The 27,394-nt window shown below is 47.4% G+C and overlaps 1 protein-coding gene across 2 annotated transcripts in view; it reads left to right on the top strand.

Annotated features, from left to right (window-relative positions):
- Positions 1–19,889, top strand: part of MFSD4A (major facilitator superfamily domain containing 4A) — a 314,229-nt gene extending 294,340 nt beyond the window's left edge. For both annotated transcript variants that reach the window (XM_063955141.1, XM_063955140.1), the window contains one exon: positions 19,192–19,889. In XM_063955141.1, coding sequence (XP_063811211.1) covers positions 19,192–19,247 — 56 coding nt within the window. In that variant the 3' untranslated portion in view covers positions 19,248–19,889. The remainder of the gene's footprint in view (positions 1–19,191) is intronic.
- Positions 19,890–27,394: the final 7,505 nt, after the last annotated feature.

Below are 27,394 nucleotides of genomic sequence, written 5' to 3' on the forward strand. Positions count from 1 at the left end.
TAGGTTTTTTATTTTCAGTGAGACCTGCTGGCAACAGGCTCACTGCACCGAGGGACTAAGGGGAGAAGAAGCGAACCTACCTAAGTGGTGGTAGCTTGGGCTTCTTAGGCTACTGGACACCATTAGCTCCAGAGGGATCGAACACAGGACCCGACCTCGTCGTCCGTTCCCGGAGCCGCGCCGCCGTCCCCCTTACAGAGCCAGAAGCAAGAAGGTGGTCCGGAAAATCGGCGGCTGAAGACTTCTGTCTTCTCCAAGGTAGCGCACAGCACTGCAGCTGTGCGCCATTGCTCCTCATGCACACCACACACTGCGGTCACTGATGGGTGCAGGGCGCTGGGGGGGGGCGCCCTGAGCAGCAATATTAACACCTTGGCTGGCGAACTGACACCATATATAGCCCCAGGGGCTATATAGGTGTTTTTCTCTGACGTCCTAGTGGATGCTGGGGACTCCGTCAGGACCATGGGGAATAGCGGCTCCGCAGGAGACAGGGCACAAAAGTAAAAGCTTTAGGATCAGGTGGTGTGCACTGGCTCCTCCCCCTATGACCCTCCTCCAAGCCTCAGTTAGATTTTTGTGCCCGGCCGAGAAGGGTGCAATCTAGGTGGCTCTCCTAAAGAGCTGCTTAGAGTAAAAGTTTTGTTAGGTTTTTTATTTTCAGTGAGTCCTGCTGGCAGCAGGCTCACTGCATCGAGGGACTTAGGGGAGAGAAGTGAACTCACCTGCGTGCAGGATGGATTGGCTTCTTAGGCTACTGGACACCATTAGCTCCAGAGGGAGTCGGAACACAGGTCTCACCCTGGGGTTCGTCCCGGAGCCGCGCCGCCGACCCCCTTGCAGATGCCGAAAAGTGAAGAGGTCCAGAAACCGGCGGCAGAAGACTTTTCAGTCTTCATAAGGTAGCGCACAGCACTGCAGCTGTGCGCCATTGTTGTCAGCACACTTCATAGCAGCGGTCACTGAGGGTGCAGGGCGCTGGGGGGGGCGCCCTGGGCAGCAATGATAGTACCTTATTCTGGCTAAAAATACATCACATATAGCCCCTGGGGGCTATATGGATGTATTTAACCCCTGCCAGGTCTCAGAAAAACGGGAGAAGAAGCCCGCCGAAAAGGGGGCGGGGCCTATTCTCCTCAGCACACAGCGCCATTTTCCCTCACAGAAATGCTGGTGGGAAGGCTCCCAGGCTCTCCCCTGCACTGCACTACAGAAACAGGGTTAAAACAGAGAGGGGGGGCACTTATTTGGCGATATGACTATATATATTAAAATGCTATAAGGGAAAAACACTTATATAAAGGTTGTCCCTGTATAATTATAGCGTTTTTGGTGTGTGCTGGCAAACTCTCCCTCTGTCTCCCCAAAGGGCTAGTGGGGTCCTGTCCTCTATCAGAGCATTCCCTGTGTGTGTGCTGTGTGTCGGTACGTGTGTGTCGACATGTATGAGGACGATGTTGGTGAGGAGGCGGAGCAATTGCCTGTAATGGTGATGTCACTCTCTAGGGAGTCGACACCGGAATGGATGGCTTATTTAAGGAATTACGTGATAATGTCAACACGCTGCAAGGTCGGTTGACGACATGAGATGGCCGGCAAACCAATTAGTACCTGTCCAGGCGTCTCGAACACCGTCAGGGGCGTTAAAACGTCCTTTTACCTCAGTCGGTCGACACAGACACGGACACTGACTCCAGTGTCGACGGTGAAGATACAAACGTATTTTCCTTTAGGGCCACACGTTACTTGTTAAGGGCAATGCAGGAGGTGTTACATATTTCTGATACTACAAGTACCACAAAAAAGGGTATTATGTGGAGTGTGAAAAAACTACCTGTAGTTTTTCCTGAATCAGATAAATTAAATGAAGTGTGTGATGATGCGTGGGTTTCCCCCGATAGAAAATTATTGGCGGTATACCCTTTCCCGCCAGAAGTTAGGGCGCGTTGGGAAACACCCCTTAGGGTGGATAAGGCGCTCACACGCTTATCAAAACAAGTGGCGGTACCGTCTCCAGATAGGGCCGCCCTCAAGGAGCCAGCTGATAGGAGGCTGGAAAATATCCTAAAAAGTATATACACACATACTGGTGTTATACTGCGACCAGCGATCGCCTCAGCCTGGATGTGCAGCGCTGGGGTGGCTTGGTCGGATTCCCTGACTGAAAATATTGATACCCTTGACAGGGACAGTATTTTATTGACTATAGAGCATTTAAAGGATGCATTTCTATATATGCGAGATGCACAGAGGGATATTTGCACTCTGGCATCAAGAGTAAGTGCGATGTCCATATCTGCCAGAAGTTGTTTATGGACACGACAGTGGTCAGGTGATGCAGATTCCAAACGGCACATGGAAGTATTGCCGTATAAAGGAGAAAAAGACAACGTCTTTTCAGCCTCAGTCCTTTCGTCCCCATAAGGGCAAGCGGGAAAAAGGCCAGTCATATCTGCCATGGGATAGAGGAAAGGGAAGAAGACTGCAGCAGGCAGCCCATTCCCAGAAACAGAAGCCCTCCACCGCTTCTGCCAAGTCCTCAGCATGACGCTGGGGCCGTACAAGCGGACTCGGGTGCGGTGGGGGGGGGTCGTCTCAAGAGTTTCAGCATGCAGTGGGCTCACTCGCAAGTGGACCCCTGGATCCTACAAGTAGTATCCCAGGGGTACAGATTGGAAATTCGAGACGTCTCCCCCTCGCAGGTTCCTGAAGTCTGCTTTACCAACGTCTCCCTCCGACAGGGAGGCAGTAGTGGAAACAATTCACAAGCTGTATTCCCAGCAGGTGATAATCAAAGTACCCCTCCTACAACAAGGAAAGGGGTATTATTCCACACTATATTGTGGTACTGAAGCCAGACGGCTCGGTGAGACCTATTCTAAATCTGAAATAGTTGAACACTTACATACAAGGGTTCAAATCAAGATGGAGTCACTCAGAGCAGTGATAGCGAACCAGGAAGAAGACTATATGGTGTCCCGGGACATCAGGGATGCTTACCTCCATGTCCCAATTTGCCCTTCTCACCAAGGGTACCTCGTGGTACAGAACTGTCACTATCAGTTTCAGACGCTGCCGGTTGGATTGTCCACGGCACCCCGGGTCCTTACCAAGGTAATGGCCGAAATGATGATTCTTCTTCAAAGAAAATGGACGATCTCCTGATAGGGGCAAGGTCCAGAGAACAGTTGGAGGTCGGAGTAGCACTATCTCAAGTAGTTCTACGACAGCACGGGTGGATTCTAAATATTCCAAAACCGCAGCTGTTTCCGACGACACGTCTGCTGTTCCTAGGGATGATTCTGGACACAGTCCAGAAAAAGGTGTTTCTCCCGGAGAAGAAAGCCAGGGAGTTATCCGAGCTAGTCAGGAACCTCCTAAAACCAGGAAAAGGGTCAGTGCATCATTGCACAAGGGTCCTGGGAAAAATTGTGGCTTCTTACGAAGCGATTCCATTCGGTAGATTTCACGCAAGAACTTTTCAGTGGGATCTGCTGGAAAAATGGTCCGGATCGCATCTTCAGATGCATCAGCGGATAACCCTGTCTCCAAGGACAAGGGTGTTTCTTCTGCGGTGGCTGCAGAGTGCTCATCTACTAAAGGGCCGCAGTTTCGGCATTCAGGACTGAGTCCTGGTGACCACGGATGCCAGCCTGAGAGGCTGGGGAGCAGTCACACAGGGAAAAAATTTCCAGGGAGTGTGATCAAGTCTGGAGACTTCTCTCCACATAAATATACTGGAGCTAAGGGCAATTTACAATGTTCTAAGCTTAGCAAGACCTCTGCTTCAAGGTCAGCCGGTATTGATCCAGTGGGACAACATCACGGCAGTCGCCCACGTAAACAGACAGGGCAGCACAAGAAGCAGGAGGGCAATGGCAGAAACTGCAAGGATTCTTCGCTGGGCAAAAAATCATGTGATAGCACTGTCAGCAGTGTTCATTCCGGGAGTGGACAACTGGGAAGCAGACTTCCTCAGCAGGCACGACCTCCACCCGGGAGAGTGGGGACTTCATCGGGAAGTATTCCACATGATTGTGAACCGTTGGGAAAGACCAAAGGTGGACATGATGGCGTCCCGCCTGAACAAAAAAACTGGACAGGTATTGCGCCAGGTCAAGAGACCCTCAAGCAATATCTGTGGACGTTCTGGTAACACCGTGGGTGTACCAGTCGGTGTATGTGTTCCCTCCTCTGCTTCTCATAACCAAGGTACTGAGAATTATAAGACGTAGAGGAGTAAGAACTATACTCGTGGCTCCGGATTGGCCAAGAAGGACGTGGCACCCGGAACTTCAAGAAATGCTCACAGAGGACTCATGGCCTCTGCCGCTAAGAAGGGACTTGCTTCAGCAAGTATCAGGTCTGTTCCAAGACTTACCGCGCGTGCGTTTGATGGCATGGCGGTGGAACGCCAGATCCTAAGGGAAAAAGGCATTCCGGAAGAGGTCATTCCTACCCTGGTCAAGGCCAGGAAGGAGGTGACCGCAAAACATTATCACCACATGTGGCGAAAATATGTTGCGTGGTGTGAGGCCAGGAAGGCCCCACGAAGAAATTTCAACTCGGTCGATTCCTGCATTTCCTGCAAACAGGAGTGTCTATGGGCCTCAAATTGGGGTCCATTAAGGTTCAAATTTCGGCCCTGTCAATTTTCTTCCAGAAAGAATTGGCTTCAGTTCCTGAAGTCCAGAAGTTTGTCAAGGGAGTATTGCATATACAACCCCCTTTTTGTGCCTCCAGTGGCACTGTGGGATCTCAACGTAGTTCTGGGATTCCTCAAATCACATTTTAAACCGCTCAAATCTGTGGATTTGAAATATCTCACATGAAAAGTGACCATGCTGTTGGCCCTGGCCTCGGCCAGGCGAGTGTCAGAATTGGCGGCTTTGTCTCACAAAAGCCATATCTGATTGTCCATTCGGACAGGGCAGAGCTGCGGACTCGTCCCCAGTTTCTTCCTAAGGTGGTGTCAGCGTTTCACCTGAACCAGCTTATTGTGGTACCTGCGGCTACTAGGGACTTGGAGGACTCCAAGTTGCTAGATGTTGTCAGGGCCCTGAAAATATAGGTTTCCGGGACGGCTGGAGTCAGGAAAACTGACTCGCTGTTATCCTGTATGCACCCAACAAACTGGGTGCTTTTGCTTCTAAGCAGACGATTGCTCGTTGGATTTGTAGCACATTTCAACTTGCACATTCTGTGGCAGGCCTGCCACAGCCTAAATCTGTCAAGGCCCATTCCACAAGGAAGGTGGGCTCATCCTGGGCGGCTGCCCGAGGGGTCTCGGCATTACAACTCTGCCGAGCAGCTACGTGGTCGGGGGAGAACACGTTTGTAAAATTCTACAAATTTGATACCCTGGCTAAAGAGGACCTGGAGTTCTCTCATTCGGTGCTGCAGAGTCATCCGCACTCTCCCGCCCGTTTGGGAGTTTTGGTATAATCCCCATGGTCCTGACGGAGTCCCCAGCATCCACTAGGACGTCAGAGAAAATAAGATTTTACTTACCGATAAATCTATTTCTCGTAGTCCGTAGTGGATGCTGGGCGCCCATCCCAAGTGCGGATTGTCTGCAATACTTGTACATAGTTATTGTTACAAAAATCGGGTTATTATTGTTGTGAGCCATCTTTTCAGAGGCTCCGCTGTTATCATGCTGTTAACTGGGTTCAGATCACAGGTTGTACAGTGTGATTGGTGTGGCTGGTATGAGTCTTACCCGGGATTCAAAATCCTTCCTTATTGTGTACGCTCGTCCGGGCACAGTATCCTAACTGAGGCTTGGAGGAGGGTCGTAGGGGGAGGAGCCAGTGCACACCACCTGATCCTAAAGCTTTTACTTTTGTGCCCTGTCTCCTGCGGAGCCGCTATTCCCCATGGTCCTGACGGAGTCCCCAGCATCCACTACGGACTACGAGAAATAGATTTATTGGTAAGTAAAATCTTATTATTAACCCCTGCCAGAACTTTTACAATAGCGGGAGAAAGCCCGCCGAAAAAGGGGCGGAGCCATCTCCCTCAGCACACTGGCGCCATTTTCCCTCACAGCTCTGCTGGAGGGATCGCTCCCTGACTCTCCCCTGCAGTCCTGCACTACAGAAAAGGGTTAAAAAGAGAGGGGGGGCACAAATTAGGCGCAGTATATATATATATATATTATGCAGCTATAAGGGAAAACACTCTCTATAGGTGATATCCCTGTGATATATAGCGCTCTGGTGTGTGCTGGCATACTCTCCCTCTGTCTCCCCAAAGGGCTTTGTGGGGTCCTGTCCTCTGTCAGAGCATTCCCTGTGTGTGTGCTGTGTGTCGGTACTGCTGTGTCGACATGTATGATGAGGATAATGATGTGGAGGCGGAGCAAATGCCTGTGAATGGGATGTCACCCCCTGCGGGGTCGACACCGGTGTGGATGGACTTATGGAAGGAATTACGTGACAGTGTCAACTCCTTACATAAAAGGTTTGACGACATAGGACAGCCGGCTGCTCAGCTTGTGCCTGTCCAAGCGTCTCACATGTCATCAGGGGCTCTAAAACGCCCGCTACCTCAGATGGCAGACACAGATGTTGACACGGATACCGACTCCAGTGTCGACGACGATGAGACTAGTGTACCTTCCAATAGGGCCACCCGTTACATGATTGAGGCAATTAAAAATGTATTACACATTTCTGATAATACCCCAGATACCACAAAAAAGGGTATTATGTTTGGTGACAGAAAACTACCAGTAGTTTTCCTGCATCTGAGGAATTGATATGAGGTGTGTGAGGAAGCGTGGACTTCCCCCGATAAGAAATTGATAATTTCTAAGCAGCGTACCCTTTTCCGCCAGAGGATAGGTCACGTTGGGAAATAACCCCTAGGGTAGATAAAGCGGTTACACGCTTATTAAAAAAGGTGGCACTACCGTCACGGATATGGCCGCCCTGAAGGACCTGCTGATAGAAAGCAGAAAACTACCCTTAAAGCTATATACACACACACGGGCATTATATTGAGACCTGCTATTGCCTCGGCATGGATGTGCAGTGCGGCAGCTGCGTGGTCAGATTCCCTGTCGGATAATGTTTATACTATAGATAGGGACAATATTTTGCTGAAAGTAGAGCATATAAAAGACGCTGTCTTATACATGCGTGATGCACAGAGGGATATTTGCCGACTGGCATCACTAATAAGCGCTATGTAAAACCATTGCCGCCAGACGGGGGTTATGGACTCGGCAATGGTCGGGCGATGCCGATTCAAAACGGCACATGGAAGTTTGCCCTAGAAGGGGGTGGAACTGTTTGGGGATGGTCTTTCAGGCCTCGTTTCCACAGCTACGGCTGGGAAATCAAAACTTTTGCCACAAGCTACCCCACAGCAAGAGTAAGCACTGTATTATTAGGTACAGTCCCTTCGGCCCCAGAAAAGTAGAGGGCTAGAGGCTCATCTTTTCTGCCAAGAGGAAAAGGTAGAGGGAAAAAGCTGCAGCACACAGCTAGTTCCCGGGAGCAGAAGTCCTCCCCTGCGTCCGGTAAGTCCACAGCATGACGCTGGGGCTGCTCAGGCGGACCCGGGTACGGTGGGGGCCCGTCTCAGAAATTTTTAGCGCACAGTGGGCTCTCTCACAGGTGGATCCCTGGGTTCTTCAAACAGTATCTCAGAGGTACAGGCTGGAATTCGAGACGTCTCCCCCCCGCCGTTTCCTAAAATCTGCCTTACCGGCAACTCCCTCTGCCAGGGAGGCAGTGTTGGTGGCTATCCAAAAAACTGTATTCAAAGCAAGTGATTATCAAGGTACCCCTCCTTCAACAGGAAAGGGGTTACTTTTCCACAATGTTTGTGGTACCGAAACCGTACGGTTCGGTGAGACCCATCTTAAATTTAAAATCCTTGAACACATATAACAAAAGATTCAAGTTCAAGATGGAATCGCTCAGGGCGATTATTGCGATCCTGGACGAGGGGGATTACAGGGTCTCTCTGGACATCAAGGATACTTACCTGCATGTCCCCATTTACCCTCCTCACCAGGAGTACCTCAAGATTGTGGTACCGGACTGTCACTATCAGTTCCAGACGCTGCCGTTTGGATTATCCACGGCACCGAGGGTCTTTACCATGGGTAATGACCGAAATGATGATACTCCTTCGCAAGAAGGGAGTTTTAATTATCCCGTACTTGGACGATCTCCGGATAAAGGCGAGGTCCAAGGAACAGTTGGTAAGGGGGTAGCACTTTCTCGGGAAGTGCTGCAACAGCAGGACTGGATTCTCAATTCCAAAGTCACAGCTGGTCCCGACGACACGTCTTCTGTTCCTGGGAATGATTCTGGAAACAGACCAGAAAAAAGTGTTTCTTCCAATGGAAAAAGCCGAGGAGTTGTCATCTCTAGTCAGAAACCTCCTAAGACCGGGACAGGTGTCGGTACATCAATGCACACGAGTCCTGGGAAAAATGGTAGCTTCGTATGAAGAAATTCCATTCGGAAAGTTCCACGCAAGGATTTTCCAGTGGGACTTGTTGGACAAATGGTCCGGGTCCCATCTCCAGATACAGCAGCGGATAACCCGGTCGGCAAGAACCAGGGTGTCGCTGCGGTGGTGGCTGCAGAGGGCTCATCTACTAGAGGGCCGCAGATTCGGAATACAGGACTGGGTCCTGGTAAACACGGATGCCAGCCTTCGGGGCTGGGGTGCGGTCACACAGGGAGTAAAATTCCAAGGACTGTGGTCCAAACAGGAGATTTTACTTCATATAAATTTTCTGGAGCTAAGAGCCCTTTACAAGGCCGTAAGCCAAACAAGGCCCCTGCTTCAAAACCAGCCGTACTGATCCAATCAGACAACATCACGGCGCTCGCCCATGTAAACAGGCAGGGCGGCACAAGAAGCAGGAGGGCAATGGCAGAAGCCACAAGGATTCCCCGTTGGGCGGAAAATCATGTGGTAGCACTGGCAGCAGTGTTCATTCCGGGAGTGGACAACTGGGAAGCAGACTTCCGCAGCAGACTCCACCCGGGAGAATAGGGACTTCATCCAGAAGTCTTCCAAATGCTGGTAAACCGTTGGGAAAGGCCACAGGTGGACATGATGGCGTCCCGCCTCAATAAAAAAGATATTGCGCCAGGTCAAGGGAACCTCAGGCGATCGCTGTGGACGCTCTAGTGACACCGCGGGCATACCAGGCGGTTTATGTGTTCCCTCCTCTCCCTCTCATACCCAAGGTACTGAGGATAATAAGGAAAAGAGGAGTAAGAACTATACTAATTGTTCCGGATTGGCCAAGAAGGGCTTGGTACCTGGAACTTCAGGAGTTGATCTCAGAGGACCCATGGCCTCTGCCACTCAGACAGGATCTGCTGCAGCAGGGGCCCTGTCTGTTCAAAGACTTACCGCGGCTGCATTGACGGCATGGCGGTTGAACACCGGATCCTGAGTGAAAAAGGCATTCCGGAGGAGGTCATTCTTATCCTGATCAAAGCCAGGAAGGATGTCAGACTGAAGTGCAGACGTTGTAAGGGAGTGCTGCATATTCAGCCCCTTTTTTGTGCCCCAGTGGCACCTTGGGATCTCAATGTGGTTTTGAAGTTCCTGGAATCACATTGGTTTGAGCCACTTAAAACCGTGGATTTGAAATATCGCACATGAAAAGTGGTCATGTGTTGGCTCTGGCTTCGGCCAGGCATGTGTCAGAATTGGCGGCTTTGACATAAAAAAGCCCTTACCTGACTTTCCATATGGATAGGGCAGAGTTGAGGACTCGTCCTCACTTTCTCCCGAAGGTGGTATCAGGTTTTCACTTGTACCAACCTATTGTGGTGCCTGCGGCTACTAGGGACTTGGAGGATTCCAAGTTACTGGACGTAGTCAGGGCCCTGAAAAATTATATTTCCAGGACGGCTGGAGTCAGGAAAACTGACTCGCTGTTTATCCTAGATGCACCCAACATGCTGGGTGCTCCTGCTTCTAAGCAGACTATAGCGCGCTGGATTTGTAGCACTATTCAGCTTGCGCATTCTGCGGTGGGACTACCGCAGCCTAAATCTGTAAAAGCCCATTCCACATGGAAGGGGGCTCATCTTGGGCGGCTGCCCGAGGGGTCTCGGCTTTACAACTTGGCCGAGCTGCTACTTGGTCAGGGGCAAACACGTTGCAAAATTCTACAAATTTGATACCCTGGCTGAGAAGGACCTTGAGATCTCTCATTCGGTGCTGCAGAGTCATCCGCACTCTCCCGCCCATTTGGGAGCTTTGGTATAATCCCCATGGTCCTTACGGAGTCCCCAGCATCCACTAGGACGTCAGAGAAAATAAGATTTTACTCACCGGTAAATCTATTTCTCGTAGTCCGTAGTGGATGCTGGGCGCCCATCCCTAGTGCGGATTGTCTGCAATACTTGTAAATAGTTATTGTTACACAAATCGGGTTGTTATTGCGAACCATCTATTCAGAGGTTCCATTGTTATCATACTGTTAACCGGGGTTCCTATCACAAGTTATATGGTGTGATTGGTGTGGCTGGTATGAGTCTTACCCGGGATTCAAAATCCTTCCTTATTGTGTCAGCTCTTCCGGGCACAGTGTCCTAACAGCGGCTTGAAGGAGGGTCATAGGGGGAGGAGCCAGTGCACACCAGATAGTCCTAAAGCTTTCTTTAGATGTGCCCAGTCTCCTGCTGAGCCGTCTATTCCCCATGGTCCTTACGGAGTCCCCAGCATCCACTACGGACTACGAGAAATAGATTTACCGGTGAGTAACATCTTATTTTAAAGTACACATTCCTCAAATTCCACTGTGGTCAGGCCATGAAAGCATGAAATTACGTACAGGATTTGAAGTGTACCAGGAATGAAGAACATAACCTGTGCCATTGTTTACCCTATATGACGTTGTTTCTAATACTTATGTGCAGTGTAGGCCCATGTTCCCTATCATTAGGTCAGTGAGAACAGTATTTTGCTATTAGGTGAACAGAATTGTGAAGGCACTTGTGCCTGAACCTTTACATATTTGGTGATTTTACTATTTTTATTTATTTTCATTTGCTCTGTACTACGTGTTGATGAGGTGTTATTCCCCCATTAACACTGGGATATACTGCATGTGCCGTTATAATTACTGAAGTACCTTTATGCTTGTTTCAGTTAAAGCAGGGGCGGCCAACCAGTACAAGACAAAGGGACAAAAAATCTTGTTAGGTACATCTAAGAGCCGACATGGAACCAAACTTGCGTGTACAAAAATGGGGTGTGGCCTTGTGCCTCCTAGGCCACACCCCTGGTAAAAAAAATATACGTTATGGCAAGAACTTACCGTTGATAACGGTATTTCTCCTAAGTCCACAGGATAACACTGGGATATGATGAAGCAACAGCAGATTTGTACCAATCGGTCAAAGCTTTTCGGCCTCCCAGCAGGCAACGGGTCCGTCTATATATCCCCGCCTCCTGGCTCAGGCAAATCAGTTGTATTCCCAAACCTCAAGGCAGGAGCATCATAGATAGCCCTAATCAGGCGAGAAGAACACACATGCACACCCTTCCGTACAAGAAAGAAGAGATTAGTGAGTAAAAGGATCCACAAATCAGGTGCGTCAGGGTGGGATCCCTTGAATCCTGTGGACTTAAGAAAAAATACTATTATCAACGGTAAGTTCTTACCATAACGTATATTTCTCCGGCAGGGTCCACAGGATAACATTGGGATTTCCCAAAGCAATTTAGTGGTGAGGATGCTCCTGATTGGACAGGAGAATCCTTCGCCCGAATTCAGCGTCGTGAGAGGCAAAGGTATCCATGACATAATGTCTAATGAATGTGTTAATGGAAGACCATGTGGCTGCCTTACATATCTGTTCTGCTGAAGCACCACATTGTGCTGCCCATGATAGACCTACCTTATGAGTAGAGTGAGCAGAGACATTACCTGGAACAGGGAGATCAGCTTGAGAATATGCTTCTGAAATCGTCATCTGAAGCCACCTCGCCAGTGTCTGCTTATCAGCAGGCCATCCTCTCTTATGAAATCCGTAGAGAACGAAGAGAGAATCTGTCTTTCTGATGGCACTGGTACGATCCACATAGTACCTTAAGGCACAGACCACGTCCAGCAATGCATCTCCCGCAGAAAGGCCCGGTTCCTGAAAAGCCGGGACTACAATTTCTTTGTTAAGGTTAAATGTAGACACCAGCTTGGGAAGATACCCAGATTTAGTTCTGAGAACCGCTCTATCTGGATAAAAGATCAGAAATGGAGGACAACATAACAATGCCCCTAAATCTGATACTCTTCTAGCTGACGCCATAGCCAGTAGAAAGAGAACTTTAGCGGTCAACCATTTAAGATCCACTTTATTAGGTGGTTCAAATGGGGCAACTTGAAGGGCCTTTAGGACTAAATTTAAGTCCCAAGGCAGTGTAGGAGGAACAAAAGGAGGTTGAATGCGCAGCATTCCCTGGAAAAAAGTACGCACAGCCTGTAAGTTGGCAATTTTCTTTTGGAACCATACAGTCAATGCTGACACTTGCACTCTCAAGGAAGCCACCTTCAAACCTTTATCCATTCCTACCTGAAGGAATGCTAAGACCCTGGAAACTCTGAAAGGGTCCATTTTTCGTTCACTGCACCAATGAATATAGGTTTGCCATATTCGGTGATAAATGCGAGCTGAGGAAGATTTCCTTGCTCTGAGCATTGTTTGAATTACCTGTTGTGAAAATCCTCTTGACCTCAGGATAGAGGTTTCAAGAGCCATGCCGTCAAAGACAGTCGATCCAGATGTCTGTGATAACAAGGACCCTGCATCAGTAGATCTGGACGTTGAGGGAGCAGGAGTGGAGCATCCATCGACATTCTCTGCAGATCTGTGTACCAATGTCTTCTGGGCCAATCCGGAGCTATTATTATCCCGACACCGACAGGGCATCCACAAAGATCGCTCTGGGATCCTTTGTTCTTGACCCATATGTGAGAACTTTGTTGTTCTGACAGGACACCATGAGATCTATCTCTGGCAACCCCCACTTGTCGACTAGAGTCTGGAAGACCTCTGGGTATAGAGCCCATTCGCTTGCCTGAATGGCGCGTTGATTGAGAAAATCCGCTTCCCAGTTTATGACTATGGGAACGAACACTGCAGACAAGGCTGGATGATGAAGTTCTGCCCACTTTAGTGTGCGACTTATCTCCTTCATAGCTTTTTGGCTGAAAGTTCCTCTCTGATGGTTGAGGTATGCTACTGCAGTTGCATTGTCCGATTGGATCTGAACTGGTTTTCCCTGAAGAATGTCCTTTGCCTGAATCAGTGCCATGTATATGGCCTGAAGTTCCAATATATTTATTGGCAGGCAACCTTCTTCTTTGGTCCATTGCCCCTGGAAACAAAACCTTCCTTACACTGTTCCCCAGCCCTGGAGATTCAAATCTGTTGTCAGAATTTCCCAATCTGATATCCAAAAGGGTATCCCCTTGTTCAGATGGGATGTCTGTGGCCACCAAGCTAATGACCTCCTTACTTCCATCGTAAGGAACATAGTCTATGTTATCATCATCTGATGCAACCCATTCCATTTGGCAAGGATCGGATGCTGCAGAGGCCTCGAGTGGAAATGTGCATACTCCACCATGTTGAATGTTGACACCATCAATCCCATCACACGCATTGCTGCGTAAATGGATACCTTTTGACTATGTATCAACTCCTGAATCCTTGAATGAACTTTGGATATCTTGTTCAGAGTAAAAGTACGCTCTGAAGGCTTGAATCCAGTGCAGCCCCCAAGTGAGTCATCTGCTGTGACGGAACCAGAGACGATTTTGCCCAATTTATGAGCCACCCGTGCCTTTGCAGAAATGTTATTGTCTGTTGCAGATGACATAGGAGAAGTTCCTGCGACTGTGCCAGGATTAAAAGATCGTCGAGGTATGGAAAAATTGTTATCCCCTGCTGGCGGAGATAAGCTGCCATTAACACCATAATTTTGGTAAATACTCTGGGGGCTGTGGCTAACCCAAAAGGTAGGGCCTGGAACTGAAAATGCTGTTGGAGGATAGCGAACCTGAGATAGCACTGATGGGACATTGCTATAGGAACATGTATGTAAGCATCCTGGATATCCAGGGATACCATATAATCCCCTGGCTCCATGGCCACAATGATGGAACGTAAAGTCTCCATATGAAACCAAGGTACCCAAATGTATTTGTTCAGCTCTTTGAGATTGAGAATGGGCCGGAATGACTCATAGAGCTTCTGAACTAGCTACAGGTTAGAGTAAAAACCCTGAACTGGAATGATTACTCCTGACTGAAGCAATTTCTGAACTGCCTCTTGCAAAGCCCTGGACTTCATCTCTACCCGAGATGGGCTGGTATAAAAAAAAAAAAAAAACATTTGAGGAGGGTGATTCTTGAAGGCAAAAGCATAACCTATAGAAACTGCTTCCTGCACCCATGCATCTGTTGTAGACTGCTTCCAGATCTGTGCAAACTAAAGAAGTGCCCCCCCCCCCCCCCCCCCCCCCATCCTGGGATCTCCCAGGGGGAGGCCAGCACCATCAGGCTGATGGCTTATTTTCTGTTTTACCAACTGGTCCTCTGGTAGCCCAATGCTTTTTAGTCTTACCAGACTTGTTCTATTGGGGCTGCCTGCCTTAACTTTTTCCTTTAGCTTTTCCTTGAAACCGAAAGGGCCGAAAAGCTTGAACTTTAGGTTTGAATTTGTATGTAGAAGGAAACTTTACCTTCATGGAGTCTGCTTCTGACTCCAAAATAGCTGTAAATTCTTTACCAAAAAGAATATCTCCAGAAAAAGACAAAGATTCCAAAACCTTCTTAGATTCTGAATCAGCTTTCCACGTACGTAGCCAAACTGCTCTGCGAGCAGCTATTGTTGAAGCTGATGTCCTGGAGGCAATAGTACCCATATCCAATGCTGCTGCTTCCAAGAACCACGCAGCCTGTTTTATATGTGCTACATGGGATTTTTCCTCTCTAGATGCCATTGAAAAATCCCCCTCCAATGCATCAGCCCAGACAGCCACTGCCTTTGCCATCCAAGCTGAAGTCATGGTTGGTCTTATGACTGCCCCAGAGAGGGAAAACATTTTTTTTTTTAAAAACATCCACTCTCCTATCTGTGACATCATTTAATGATGTTGAAGGCAGAGGTAATGTAGATCTTCGCACTAATCGAATCACATGCGTATCTACCTTGGGAGCCACCTCCCTTTTTAAACAATCCCCACCTGGAAGAGGATAATTGGAATTCCATTTCCTAGTAATTCTAAACTTCTTATTGGGCATAGCCCAAGCCTCTTCCATGATTTCCATCAGCTGATCTGACCACGAAAACTCAGTCTTAACTATTTTGGGACGTTTAAACACAGGTGCCTTGGTTTTTAACACAGGCTCTGCTGAATCCTCTAAGGATAGAATGGCTTTCACTGCTTTAATTAACTCAACTATATCCACTGAGCTGAGACCTTCTTCCTCCTCTTCGTATGATGAACCAGAGTTTATTGAGCTTTCATCCTCTGAATCCTCATCTGAAACATGTGTAGCCTGTGAGGATGAAGATTACCTCCAGTCTGCTGCTGGAAGTGACAAACCACAGGTGGGAAGCTGCATGTAAGGGTTAATTGTGTAGCCTATCCCTGGTACAGGAGTTGGAATTATCCGTTCAGCTATACTGAATAATTTCTGTGCAAACCTAGCCCAAGGCGGATCAACCTGCACTTGAATCTACCTTGTATTTTTCAAGAGACCCTGAAAGCTAAAACAATTTGAATACAAACCATCTTGAACCAGATCCTGAGAGGTTAACCCAGCTTTGCAAGACAAACATGATATGAGTGTTGGTGTTGCTGTGAGTGTATCTTCCTCACCTTTGCTGCTCTTAGACATGATAAATAATCAACACTTTCACAGTTTACTACACAATGTGTGACTGTAATCACTTTAAGCTTTTTAAAGTGACATACAATCTGACCCTACCCTGCTATGCACCAGCATTGAGGATCGGAATAGAAAAATAAACCTGACCGATATAGTCAAGTCAGCAATCACACTAGCAGTCAGTCACATGTTATACATTAGTATAATAAGCAATATGAGCACATCATCAACTACAAATACATTTCAAGTATGTAAAACATATTACTGAATCATGTTTAAACAGATCTACCATATTCAGACGCATAGCAAAAGAAAAAACAGTAATAGTATACAGACTCATATGCAATGGGCACTTATCTAACTATTCCCACTCAAAAGGTAGATAGAGACTTAGGGGGTCATTCCGACCTGATCGCACGCTGCCGTTTTTCGCAGCGCAGCAATCAGGCCACTACTGCGCATGCGCCGCAATGCGCAGACGTGTCATACGGGTACAAAGCGGATCGTTGCTGGGTGATGGATTTAACAAAGAATCCATTCGCACAACCGATCGCTTGAAGATTGACAGGAAGAAGGCGTTTATGGGTGTCAACTGACCGTTTTCAGGGAGTGGTTGAAAAAATGCAGGCGTGTCCAGGCGTTTGCAGGGCAGGTGTCTGACGTCAATTCCGGGACCGGACAGGCTGAAGTGATCGCAGCGGCTGAGTAAGTTCACACCTACTCAGAAACTGCACAAACTGTTTTTGTACTGCTCAGCTGCACAGGCGTTCGCACACTTGCAAAGCTAAAATACACTCCCCTGTGGGCGGCGACTATGCGTTCGCACGGCTGCTAAAAACATCTAGCGAGCGATCAACTCGGAATGACTCCCTTAGTGCTGTATTACCCATACTCAGTAGCGTGGGATACAGAGAGGCTCACTCCGCTTCCAGGACCGATCAATACATTTGCGAACGCTGAGTGGATCCAGACGCTACTAGTGTACACTGCCGCTCCATGAACTTATAGTGAACACAGACGCACCAGTCACACAGCCACCTATGCTGCGACTGGGTCCCCTTCATATACAGCGTCTCAGACGGAAGTGGGAAACCAGTTCGTGGCGGGAGACTCGGAGGAAACTGGTCATGAACCGGGGGGAGGGGCGACCAGGAGAGCCTCTGACTCCCCACTACTGACATCAACCCTAGGGATCATAGCCTCATACTATTCCTGGAGCCTATGATCCATAAGGCCAAACGTTGGTGCACCCAAGGTGGCAGCCACGTCAGCGACTGTTTGGTAGTCTCCTCCCAAAACAGTGCGGCTGTGTCCGTATTCCCCTTCTAAGCGGAACCGATGCCTTACCTTCTCCCCGTGCTCAGGCCACAGCCTGGTAACGTCTGTTGGACTGCTAGTATATCTGACACAGACGCCCACCGAAACAGCACTGTACTCGTGGGTAAGCGTTTCGCTTTTTTTATTTTGTTGGAGCGACTCTTTCTAAGGTATGTATAAGATGCTTTTTAGAAGGATCACTCAAGAAAAAATAGTAAGACTATAAAAATAAAATAAGAAAGCTTAGTGCTGCTAAAAACCAGCAGCCCATTGACCATGGTCCGGCTCCTGCTGCACCAAACAAAAAACTGATTTGCCTGAGCCAGGAGGCGGGTATATATAGATGGTCCTGTTGCATGCTGGGAGGCCGAAAAGCTTTGACCGATTGGTGCAAATACACTGTCGCTTCTTCATATCCCAATGTTATCCTGTGGATAACCTGTGGACCCTGCCGGAGAAAAATACATTGAAAAAGCTAGAGCCACATAAAATACATTTAAAAACCAGATTCACATAAAATATATTGAAAAACACAGAGTCACATAATACACTTCAGCTCCACCATGTGTCACTCCAGCCAGCTCCACCATGTGTCATTCCTGCCAGCATCCTTCTGTCACTCCTGCCAGCTCCCACATGTGTCACTCCTGCCAAATCCCCCATGTTTCACTCCTGCCAGGACCCTCCGATGTCACTCCAGCCAGCTCCCCCATGTGTCAGTCCTGCCGGGACCCTCCTGTGTCACTCCAGCCAGCTCCCCCATGTGTCACTACAGCCCCCCAACTCTTGCCATTGCAGCAGCACCTTATTTGTTCTCTGTTTGCCAGTGGGTGTCTCACCTCTAGTATCTGGCTCCCTCAGTTGTCAGTGCTGCTGTGTGTCTGGCTGGAGTGCAGCGGTTTCCGGAACTGTTGTGGATCTCGAGTGTCGGGAGCCACATTTGAATAAAGAAAGAGCCACGGCTTGGCCACTGCTGAGTTAAAGCCTTTAATAAGTTTTCAGTCTTTTCAAGTACATTTTTCGTGTTTAGTACTTTTATCCAATCAAATACAATGACACTGTGGCAATACAAGCTGCAACAAACAGACCACCAGCAGATCCTAGTGGCAATTTCTGGTAAATCAGATTGGATAAGAATCGTGTTACTATGTATGTACTAGACAGAGATCCAGCGACTCACTCGGGCCACCTTAATCTGAGAGCACATCTTAAGTGCAATAAGACAATAACCACAAACTTAGTTGAGCTGCAGTCATCATTAGGCGAACGTTGCAGCCTGATTGACATCTGATTGGTCAGGATTTGTGGTTTAGCTTCATATATGTTGCAATGGGATCTGGTCTGAAGGTCGACAATGTTTAGGTTGACCACTATAGGTCGACAGTCACTAGGTCGACAGGGTTTCTAGGTCGACATGTGCTAGGTCGACAGGTCAAAAGGTTGACACGAGTTTTTCAAAATTTTTCCTCTTTTTTTACTTTTTCATACTTCATACAACGATCCACGTGGACTACGATTGGAACGGTAATCTGTGCCGAGCGAAGCATGGCACCTTGCCCGAAGCATGGCGAGCGGACACAGTGCACTAATTGGAGTTCCTGGTCACTCTACAAAGAAAACGACACCAAACCCCCCCCCCCCCAAAACCTCATGTCGACCTTTTGACCTGTCGACCTAGCACGTCGATCTAATGATCCACACCCGTTGCAATTTGCTGTAAGCAGCTGTGATCCATGCAGTGTCTTTTTTTTTTTTTTTTTACAAGCTGGTCAACACTTCTTATTGTGTTGCATTATTCCACTATTAATTGCTTCTTTATGAAAGGTATACCCCCACTGCCGCGTATACCATTTAGAGTTTTTGTTTAGCATTTTATTTTATTTTTTATTTTAGTATTCCTATTTGCTGTTTAAATTCACATTTACTATTTGGGTATCTATGATATGTCTCATGTGTAATTTCTGTATAATTTCTCTCTGCAGACTCGGTGTGCAAAACCCCAGAGCTTGGCAGAGATGCAAATCCATATCAGCAGTAGAGTAACAATCATTTCAAAGACAGTATCCGAGAACATTATGAGCTTTTGAATCAATTGTCTTAAATGTCAGCTCTGCAGACTACTGCAGGGCACTATATAGCATTCAATAATTTCATTGAAATGAGAAAATAATATTTTATAACGAGTCTTGATTTTCTAGAACATATTAGTGATGTGTATTTTTGTGGTAGCACATGAAAACGTTGCAGACATTTCCTCATCAAAGGACATCACATAACAACGCAAGCAAACTTCAAAGCTGGCCATACACTTAAAGATTATCGTTCCAACCATCCAACACTGGAAAATGGCAAAATAAGGTCATTCAGACAAATTGGTCAAATCATATGGATTTAACCAATTTGCCCGAACAACCGTTTTAGTCTGTTTTCCAGTGTTTGGGAGCCAATGGTTGATTGTTATTTGCTCCCATACATATTACCATATTTCCACTCCAATCAGCCAACCAGTTGGATAATTGGAAAGATAAAATGTAGGTGTATGGTCAGCTTATCACAGACCTTTTTAGGCTAAAACTATATATAGCTGTGTTATTATCTTGGCATGTTAACTGTTTCTTTGTAAAGCAAACAGAATATGGCTATAAATGGATTACAATTGCATAAACTGCTTAATTCATAACTGCATTGTAATAGTTATTAGTCAACGACTTAATTGTTTCAGGGTTCGTCATTCAGTTCTCAGACCAAAGGGCCCCATACATCTGCAATGGCTTTCCCCAATTTGATTAATTTCTACTAATATGTTGATCAAAAGCACCAATTTGATGATCCATTGGGGATTCAAGGAATTTTTGCATGTTAAAATTTCCCAATTTGCCAATCACAATGTTTGGGTTTTGTTTTGTTGTTGTTGTTTTTTTTTTTTTTTTGGGGGGGGGGAGGGGGATGGGGATGGGGATGGGCAAGTCAAAGGAATTCAAGATGTATACTTTCCTCGATTCCCAGGCATTCGGGCATAGGGGAACTGTCCCAGTCCACTGCAAAAATATGGAGGACTTAAGTGACAATAAGTGTCACAGGAATTAACTACATTTAAGCTCTATTTTTATTTTAGTTTGTATCTCCAATCTAATAATAGGACAGACTGAAGATGAGCTGTGTAAATGTGTAGTGCACAATTGTTAATGGCAGAAACCAGCTTTCACACATCTTGTCACTTAACTACAACAAAGCGTCATGCATCCATCTACAAAGACATATAATAAAACTCTTTACTCAAACTTTTAAAGACTGATTGTCTGCAGCTCAATTACACTACTCAGCAAATGTAAAAATAATCTCTGCATCTGGCATGTGATCTCACCTAATTAGGGCTCGTGAATTCAGTGGTAAAATCAGATTAGATAAAGACACAAATGAAACTGGTAATATGTATATCTTAAAAAAGTAAGACAAGGGAAACATTTTTAAAATCTTTATAGAATGGATATATTCTCATCGTATTAATTACTACTATACTAATAAAACTAGAGTAATGCTTAAAACGGCAGAAACTAAACTTCAGAAACTCTGAACAATCCAAGTCAGCTATAATGTAAAGATAAAATGTAAAGTCACTTTGCTTTAGGGAAATAGGATTTGACGCTTTCCGTTTGTACAGTTTCTCATTTTACTCATGAAACCAGCAGTAGTCCCCCATCATTGCAGAGTCCCAGCATCCTTGGTACCTTGATCCAGAAGGTTCCACTGCTGCAGGCTACAGCCCAAAAGTTCAGCTTGTTGTTTCACAGTTGAGAGACACGGACCAAGGGCCGCCCTTATTCAGGTTAGTTAGCAAACCCAAAAAGCACACCAATGGGAAAACCATGCTGCACTGCAGGTGGGCAGATAAAACATGTGCAGAGAGAGTTAGATTTGGGTGGGGTGTGTTCAAACTGAAATCTAAATTGCAGTGTAAAAATAAAGCAGCCAGTATTTACCCTGCACAGAAACAATATACAGTAACCCACCCAAATCTAAATCTGTCTACATATGTAACATCTGCTCCAACTTTAGTACAACATGGTTTTGCCCATTAGTGTGCTTTCTTGGCTTGCTAACAAACCTGAATAACCCCCCACATTATTTAATAGTTACTGTTCTATGATGTCAGGGGTGATACTCTGCTGTAATTTCTGCATATTCTGACTGCCTGTCCTCTGATGTACCCAATTCACTGGTACACACATGAGGTACAGGAACAGGCAGCCCATCTCCATGAGGTACATGTCTTAGCACTGAACATGCTTTTCCATGTGAACTTACCACATACATAGCAAAAGTTATCAGGATGATTTACACACCCACAAATTATGTACTTAGAAAACAACACACAAAAAAAGTACTCCCAAAGATACGAAATAATTAACACAAGAAAAGAATATAGAATATAGATTTAAAATAGAGAAATGAAAACAAAGGTCAAATAGTCACTTGCACTGGTCACTGCCAGTAGTGTGGGGGCCACACATCTCCTTATGGTGATCAGCCATCAGGCAGAGAATTGGGACACAGAGAGGGAGGTTCAGTCATGAAGCAGCCCACTGTGAGAACACCCCTCAGTTACATATGGTCATGGTACAGTCCAGGAAGAGTCCTGTTTACTTCCCCCTATGCACACCAGCCGGGAGCTGGCACAGGAGACAGCAAGTAACATGGCATCCAGCACCAAGAGGAGTGTTCTTCCCCAGGACCAGCACATGGAGAATGAGGAAGATGAGGAAAGGGATTCTGATTACATAGAGGATGAGAAGTCCGGGCAGGATGTGTACCCCATAGCACAAGCAGAAGGAAGTCTTGCTCAGTACTTATTGTGATTAAATACTTTAGTTTGCAAATTTAAGTTTTTCAAAATATCTCAAACACCATTTGGGAGATCACATTTCTGATGGTTTATTTGGATTCTCAACATAAAATTACATGGATAGTCCGATTTATTTTTTTTATTGTTTATGGTTATTTATGATATTGGTTATTTCCCTGGAACTGGAGTTAGTACTATATGACTCTATTTTTAATAATTGAGAATCTGTCCTGTTTTTATATGAAGTAAATAATGAATGAATTTTATATACACTGCTCAAAAAAATAAAGGGAACACTAAAATAACACATCCTAGATCTGAATGAATGAAATATTCTTATTAAATACTTTGTTCTTTACATAGTTGAATGTGCTGACAACAAAATCACACAAAAATTATCAATGGAAATCAAATGTATTAACCCATGGAGGTCTGGATTTGGAGTCACACTCAAAATTAAAGTGGAAAAACACACTACAGGCTGATCCAACTTTGATGTAATGTCCTTAAAACAAGTCAAAATGAGGCACAGTAGTGTGTGTGGCCTCCACGTGCCTGTATAACCTCCATACAACCCATACAAGTGGTTCAGGTAGTGCAGCTCATCCAGGATAGCACATCAATGCGAGCTGTGCAAGAAGGTTTGCTGTGTCTGTCAGCGTAGTGTCCAGAGCATGGAGGCGCTACCAGGAGACAGGCCAGTACATCAGGAGACGTGGGGGAAGCCGTAGGAGGGCAACAACCCAGCAGCAGGACCGCTACCGCCACCTTTGTGCAAGGAGGAACAGGAGGAGCACTGCCAGAGTCCTGCAAAATGACCTCCAGCAAGCCAAAAATGTGCATGTGTCTACTCAAACAATCAGAAACAGACTCCATGAGGGTGGTATGAGGGCCCGACGTCCACAGGTGGGGATTGTGCTTACAGCCCAACACAGTGCAGGACGTTTGGCAATTGCCAGAGAACACCAAGATTGGCAAATTCGCCACTAGCACCTTGTGCTCTTCACAGATGAAAGCAGGTTCTCACTGAGCACATGTGACAGACGTGACAGAGTCTGGAGACGCCAAGGAGAACGTTCTGCTGCCTGCAACATCCTCCAGCATGACCGGTTTGGCAGTGGGTCAGTAATGGTGTGGGGTGGCATTTCTTTGGGGGGCCGCACAGCCCTCCATGTGCTCACCAGAGGTAGCCTGACTGCCATTAGGTACCGAGATGAGATCCTCAGACCCCTTGTGAGATCATATGCTGGTGCGGTTGTCCCTGGGTTCTTCCTAATGCAAGACAATGCTAGACCTCATGTGGCTGGAGCGTTTCAGCAGTTCCTGCAAGACAAAGGCATTGATGGTATGGACTGGCCCGCCCATTCCCCAGACCTGAATCCAGTTGAGCACATCTGGGACATCATGTCTCGCTCCATCCACTAACGCCACGTTGCACCACAGACTGTCCAGGAGTTGGCGGATGCTTTAGTCCAGGTCTGGGAGGGGATCCCTTAGGAGACCATCCACCACCTCATCAGGAGCATGCCCAGGCGTTGTAGGGAGGTCATACAGGCACGTGGAGGCCACACACACTACTGAGCCTCATTTTGACTTGTTTTAAGGACATTACATCAAAGTTGGATCAGCCTGTAGTGTGTTTCTCTTACGTCCTAGAGGATGCTGGGGACTCCAAAAGGACCATGGGGTATAGACGGGATCCACAGGAGACATGGGCACACTATAAGACTTTTACTGGGTGTGAACTGGCTCCTCCCTCTATGCCCCTCCTCCAGACCTCAGTTAGATTCTGTGCCCAGGAGAGACTGGACACACACTAGGGGAGCTCTACTGAGTTTCTCTGGAAAGACTTTATGTTAGGCTTTTTTATTTTCAGAGAGACCTGCTGGCTACAGGCTCTCTGCTTCGTGGGAGTGAGGGGAGAGAAGTCAGACCTACTTCTTCTGAGTTAAGGGCGCTGCTTCTTAGGCTACTGGACACCATTAGCTCCAGAGGGTTCGATCACTTGGTGCGCCTAGCTGCTTGTTCCCGGAGCCGCGCCGTCAACCCCCTCACAGAAGCCAAAAGAAAGAAGCCGGGTGAGTATGCAGAAGACTTCAGTAACAAAGGTACAGCACAGCGGTCACGCTGCGCTCCATGCTCCCACACACACACCAACGGCACTCGCAGGGTGCAGGGCGCAGGGGGGAGCGCCCTGGGCAGCAGGTTACTGTAGTTTTCACTGGCAAAAACGCACATTAGAGGTGCCTGTGCACTATATATGAGACCCCCGCCAGTATAATAATTTAAATTTGAGCGGAACTACATCGCACCGCGAGGGGGCGTGGCTTAGCCGCACAGCTTACCAGTGCCATTTTCTCTCTTCACAGTGCATGCAGAGACGCTGACCCGGACCTCCAGTCTCCTTACAAGTACAGGGAGCAAAACGGGGGGGCACAGTCAATTGGTGCTATATAAAACAGCGCAGTGATCATATATTATTTTTTTGTAGTATATGGGCGCTGGGGTGTGAGCTGGCATACTCCCTCTGTGTTCTCTCTACAGGCTTCCCTGTGGGTCTGTCCCCTTTTGCCGACATGTCTGAGGCTGAGTGCTCCTCCCCGAAGGAAGTTAATGGGGGCGCAGAGAAGGATTTGGGAGTGACTGTCGGCACAGCCGACTGCTGCTTGGGTGAATATGTTGAGTACATTGAATGCAAATGTGGCGGTATTGTCTAAGAGGCTGGATAAATCTGATTCTCAGACACAAACGTGGAGAAAATCCATGGAGGACGCCTTGTCTCAGGTACAGGCCACCTCAGGGTCACAGAAACGTTCCTTTACCCAGATGGCAGATACAGATACCGACACGGACTCTGATTCCAGTGTCGACTTTAGTGAAGCCAGTTTACATCCAAAATTGGCAGAGTTTATTCAGTACATGATTGTGGCTAATAAATATGTTTTACATATTTCTGAGGAACCTCCTGTTCCAGATGCAAGGGTTTGTTTATTTAAAGGGAAAAAGCCTGAGATGAAGTTTCCCCCCTCTCATGAACTGAACGCTCTTTGTGAAAAGGCTTGGGAGTCGCCTGACAAAAGGTGGCAGATTCCCAAGAGAATTTTTATGGCATATCCTTTCCCCTCTGACGACAGGGAGAAGTGGGAGTCATCTCCCAGTGTGGACAAGGCTCTGTCCCGACTGTCCAAAAAAGTGGCGCTTCCGTCTCCTGACACGGCTGCCCTCAAGGATCCTGCGGATCGCAAGCAGGAAACGCCATTAAAGGCCATTTATGTCACTATAGGTGCACTCCTCAGGCCTGCCGTGGCGTCGGCATGGGTGAGTAGTGCTATTGCGAAGTGGGCTGATAATTTGGCATCTGACATGGATAACCTTGATAAGGATAACATTCTTTTGACTCTTGGTTATATCAGGGACGCTGCAGCTTACCTAAAGGATGTGGCGAGGGATATTGGCCTCTTGGGATCAAGGGCCAATGCCATGGCAGTCTCGGCTAGGAGGGCGCTGTGGATTCATCAATGGAATGCTGATGCCGACTCCAAGAAAGCTATGGAAGATCTCCCTTTTAAAGGTAGTGTCTTGTTTGGTGACGGCCTCGCTGACCTGGTGTCTACCGCTACTGCGGGTAAGTCATCTTTTCATCCTTATGTTCCCGCACAACAGAAAAAGGCGCCCCATTATCAGATGCAGTCCTTTCGACCTAATAAATACAAAAAAGGAAGGGGCTCGTCCTTCCTCGCTTCAAAAGGTAGAGGAAGGGGAAAAAGGTCGCCTGCTGTGTCTGGCGCCCAGGACCAAAAGTCCTCCCCCGCCTCTGCCAAGTCCACCGCACGACGCTGGGGCTCCCCTACGGGAGTCCGTGCCAGTGGGGGCCCATCTCCGAATCTTTAGTCAGGTCTGGTTTCAATCGGGCCTAGATCCTTGGGTCTTAGACATAGTGTCCCAAAGGTACAAACTGGAGTTTCAGGAGATGCCGCCCCCCCCCCCCCCCCCCGCCGATTTTTCAAATCAGCCTTGCCAGTTTCTATTCCAGAAAGGGAAGTAGTAAATGCAGGGATACAAAAGCTGTGTCAACAGAGGGTCATTGTCCCGGTTCCCCCGTCCCAAGGGTTCTATTCGAGCCTCTTTGTCGTGCCAAAGCCGGACGGCTCGGTCAGACCGATCCTGAACCTAAAATCCCTCAATCTGTACTTGAAAACTTTCAAGTTCAAGATGGAATCTCTTCGAGCTGTGATCTCCAGCCTAGAAGGGGAGGGGGGGGGGGGATTTTATGGCGTCAGTCGTCATAAAAGATGCCTACTTACACGTCCCGATATATCCTCCTCATCAGGCCTTCCTGAGATTTGTGGTGCAGGATTGTCATTACCAATTTCAGACGTTGCCGTTTGGTGAAGACCCTCGGGGCCGTGGAAAGCCCAAAGTGATGGCGGAAATGATGGTACCCCCAAGCCAGTGCAGTGGATACCCTGGTAACTCCGTGGGTGTTTCAGTTGGTATATGTGTTCCCTCCACTTCCACTCATTCCAAAAGTGTTGAGGATCATAAGACGAACAAGAGTTCCGGCAGTACTCGTCGTTCCAGATTGGCCACGGAGAGCCTGGTATCCGGATCTTCAGTAATTGCTCATAGAAGATCCTTGGCCGCTTCCTCTCAGAGAGGACCTGTTACTGCAGGGGCCATGCGTATTTCAGGACTTACCGCGGCTGCGTTTGATGGCATGGAGGTTGAACGCCAAATCCTAGCTCGTAAAGGTATTCCCGGGGAAGTCATCCCCACTCTCCTTAAGGCTAGAAAGGAGGTCACGGCGAAGCATTATCACCGTATTTGGAGAAAATATGTGTCATGGTGTGAAGCCAAAAAAGCTCCTGCGGAGGAGTTTCACCTGGGTTGTTTCCTCCATTTTTTGCAGGCAGGCGTGGATGCAGGCCTGAAATTGGGTTCCATCAAAGTGCAGATTTCGGCTTTATCTATTTTCTTTCAAAAAGAATTGGCCGCCCTTCCTGAAGTTCAGACTTTCGTGAAGGGAGTGCTGCATATCCATCCTCCGTTTGTGCCACCCGTGGCACCGTGGGATCTTGAAGTGGTGTTACAATTTCTTATGTCTCACTGGTTTGAACCTTTGCGAAAGGTTGAGTTGAAATTTCTCACTTGGAAAGTGGTCATGCTTTTGGCCTTGGCGTCCGCCAGACGGGTGTCAGAATTGGCGGCTTTGTCTCACAAGAGCCCATATTTGATTTTCCATGTGGATAGAGCGGAATTGAGGACTCGTCAACAATTTCTGCCGTGGTTTCTTCGTTTCACATAAATCAACCTATTGTGGTGCCTGTGGCTACGGATGCTGT

This window comes from Pseudophryne corroboree, chromosome 2, assembly GCF_028390025.1.
Source record: "Pseudophryne corroboree isolate aPseCor3 chromosome 2, aPseCor3.hap2, whole genome shotgun sequence".
Taxonomy (NCBI): domain Eukaryota; kingdom Metazoa; phylum Chordata; class Amphibia; order Anura; family Myobatrachidae; genus Pseudophryne; species Pseudophryne corroboree.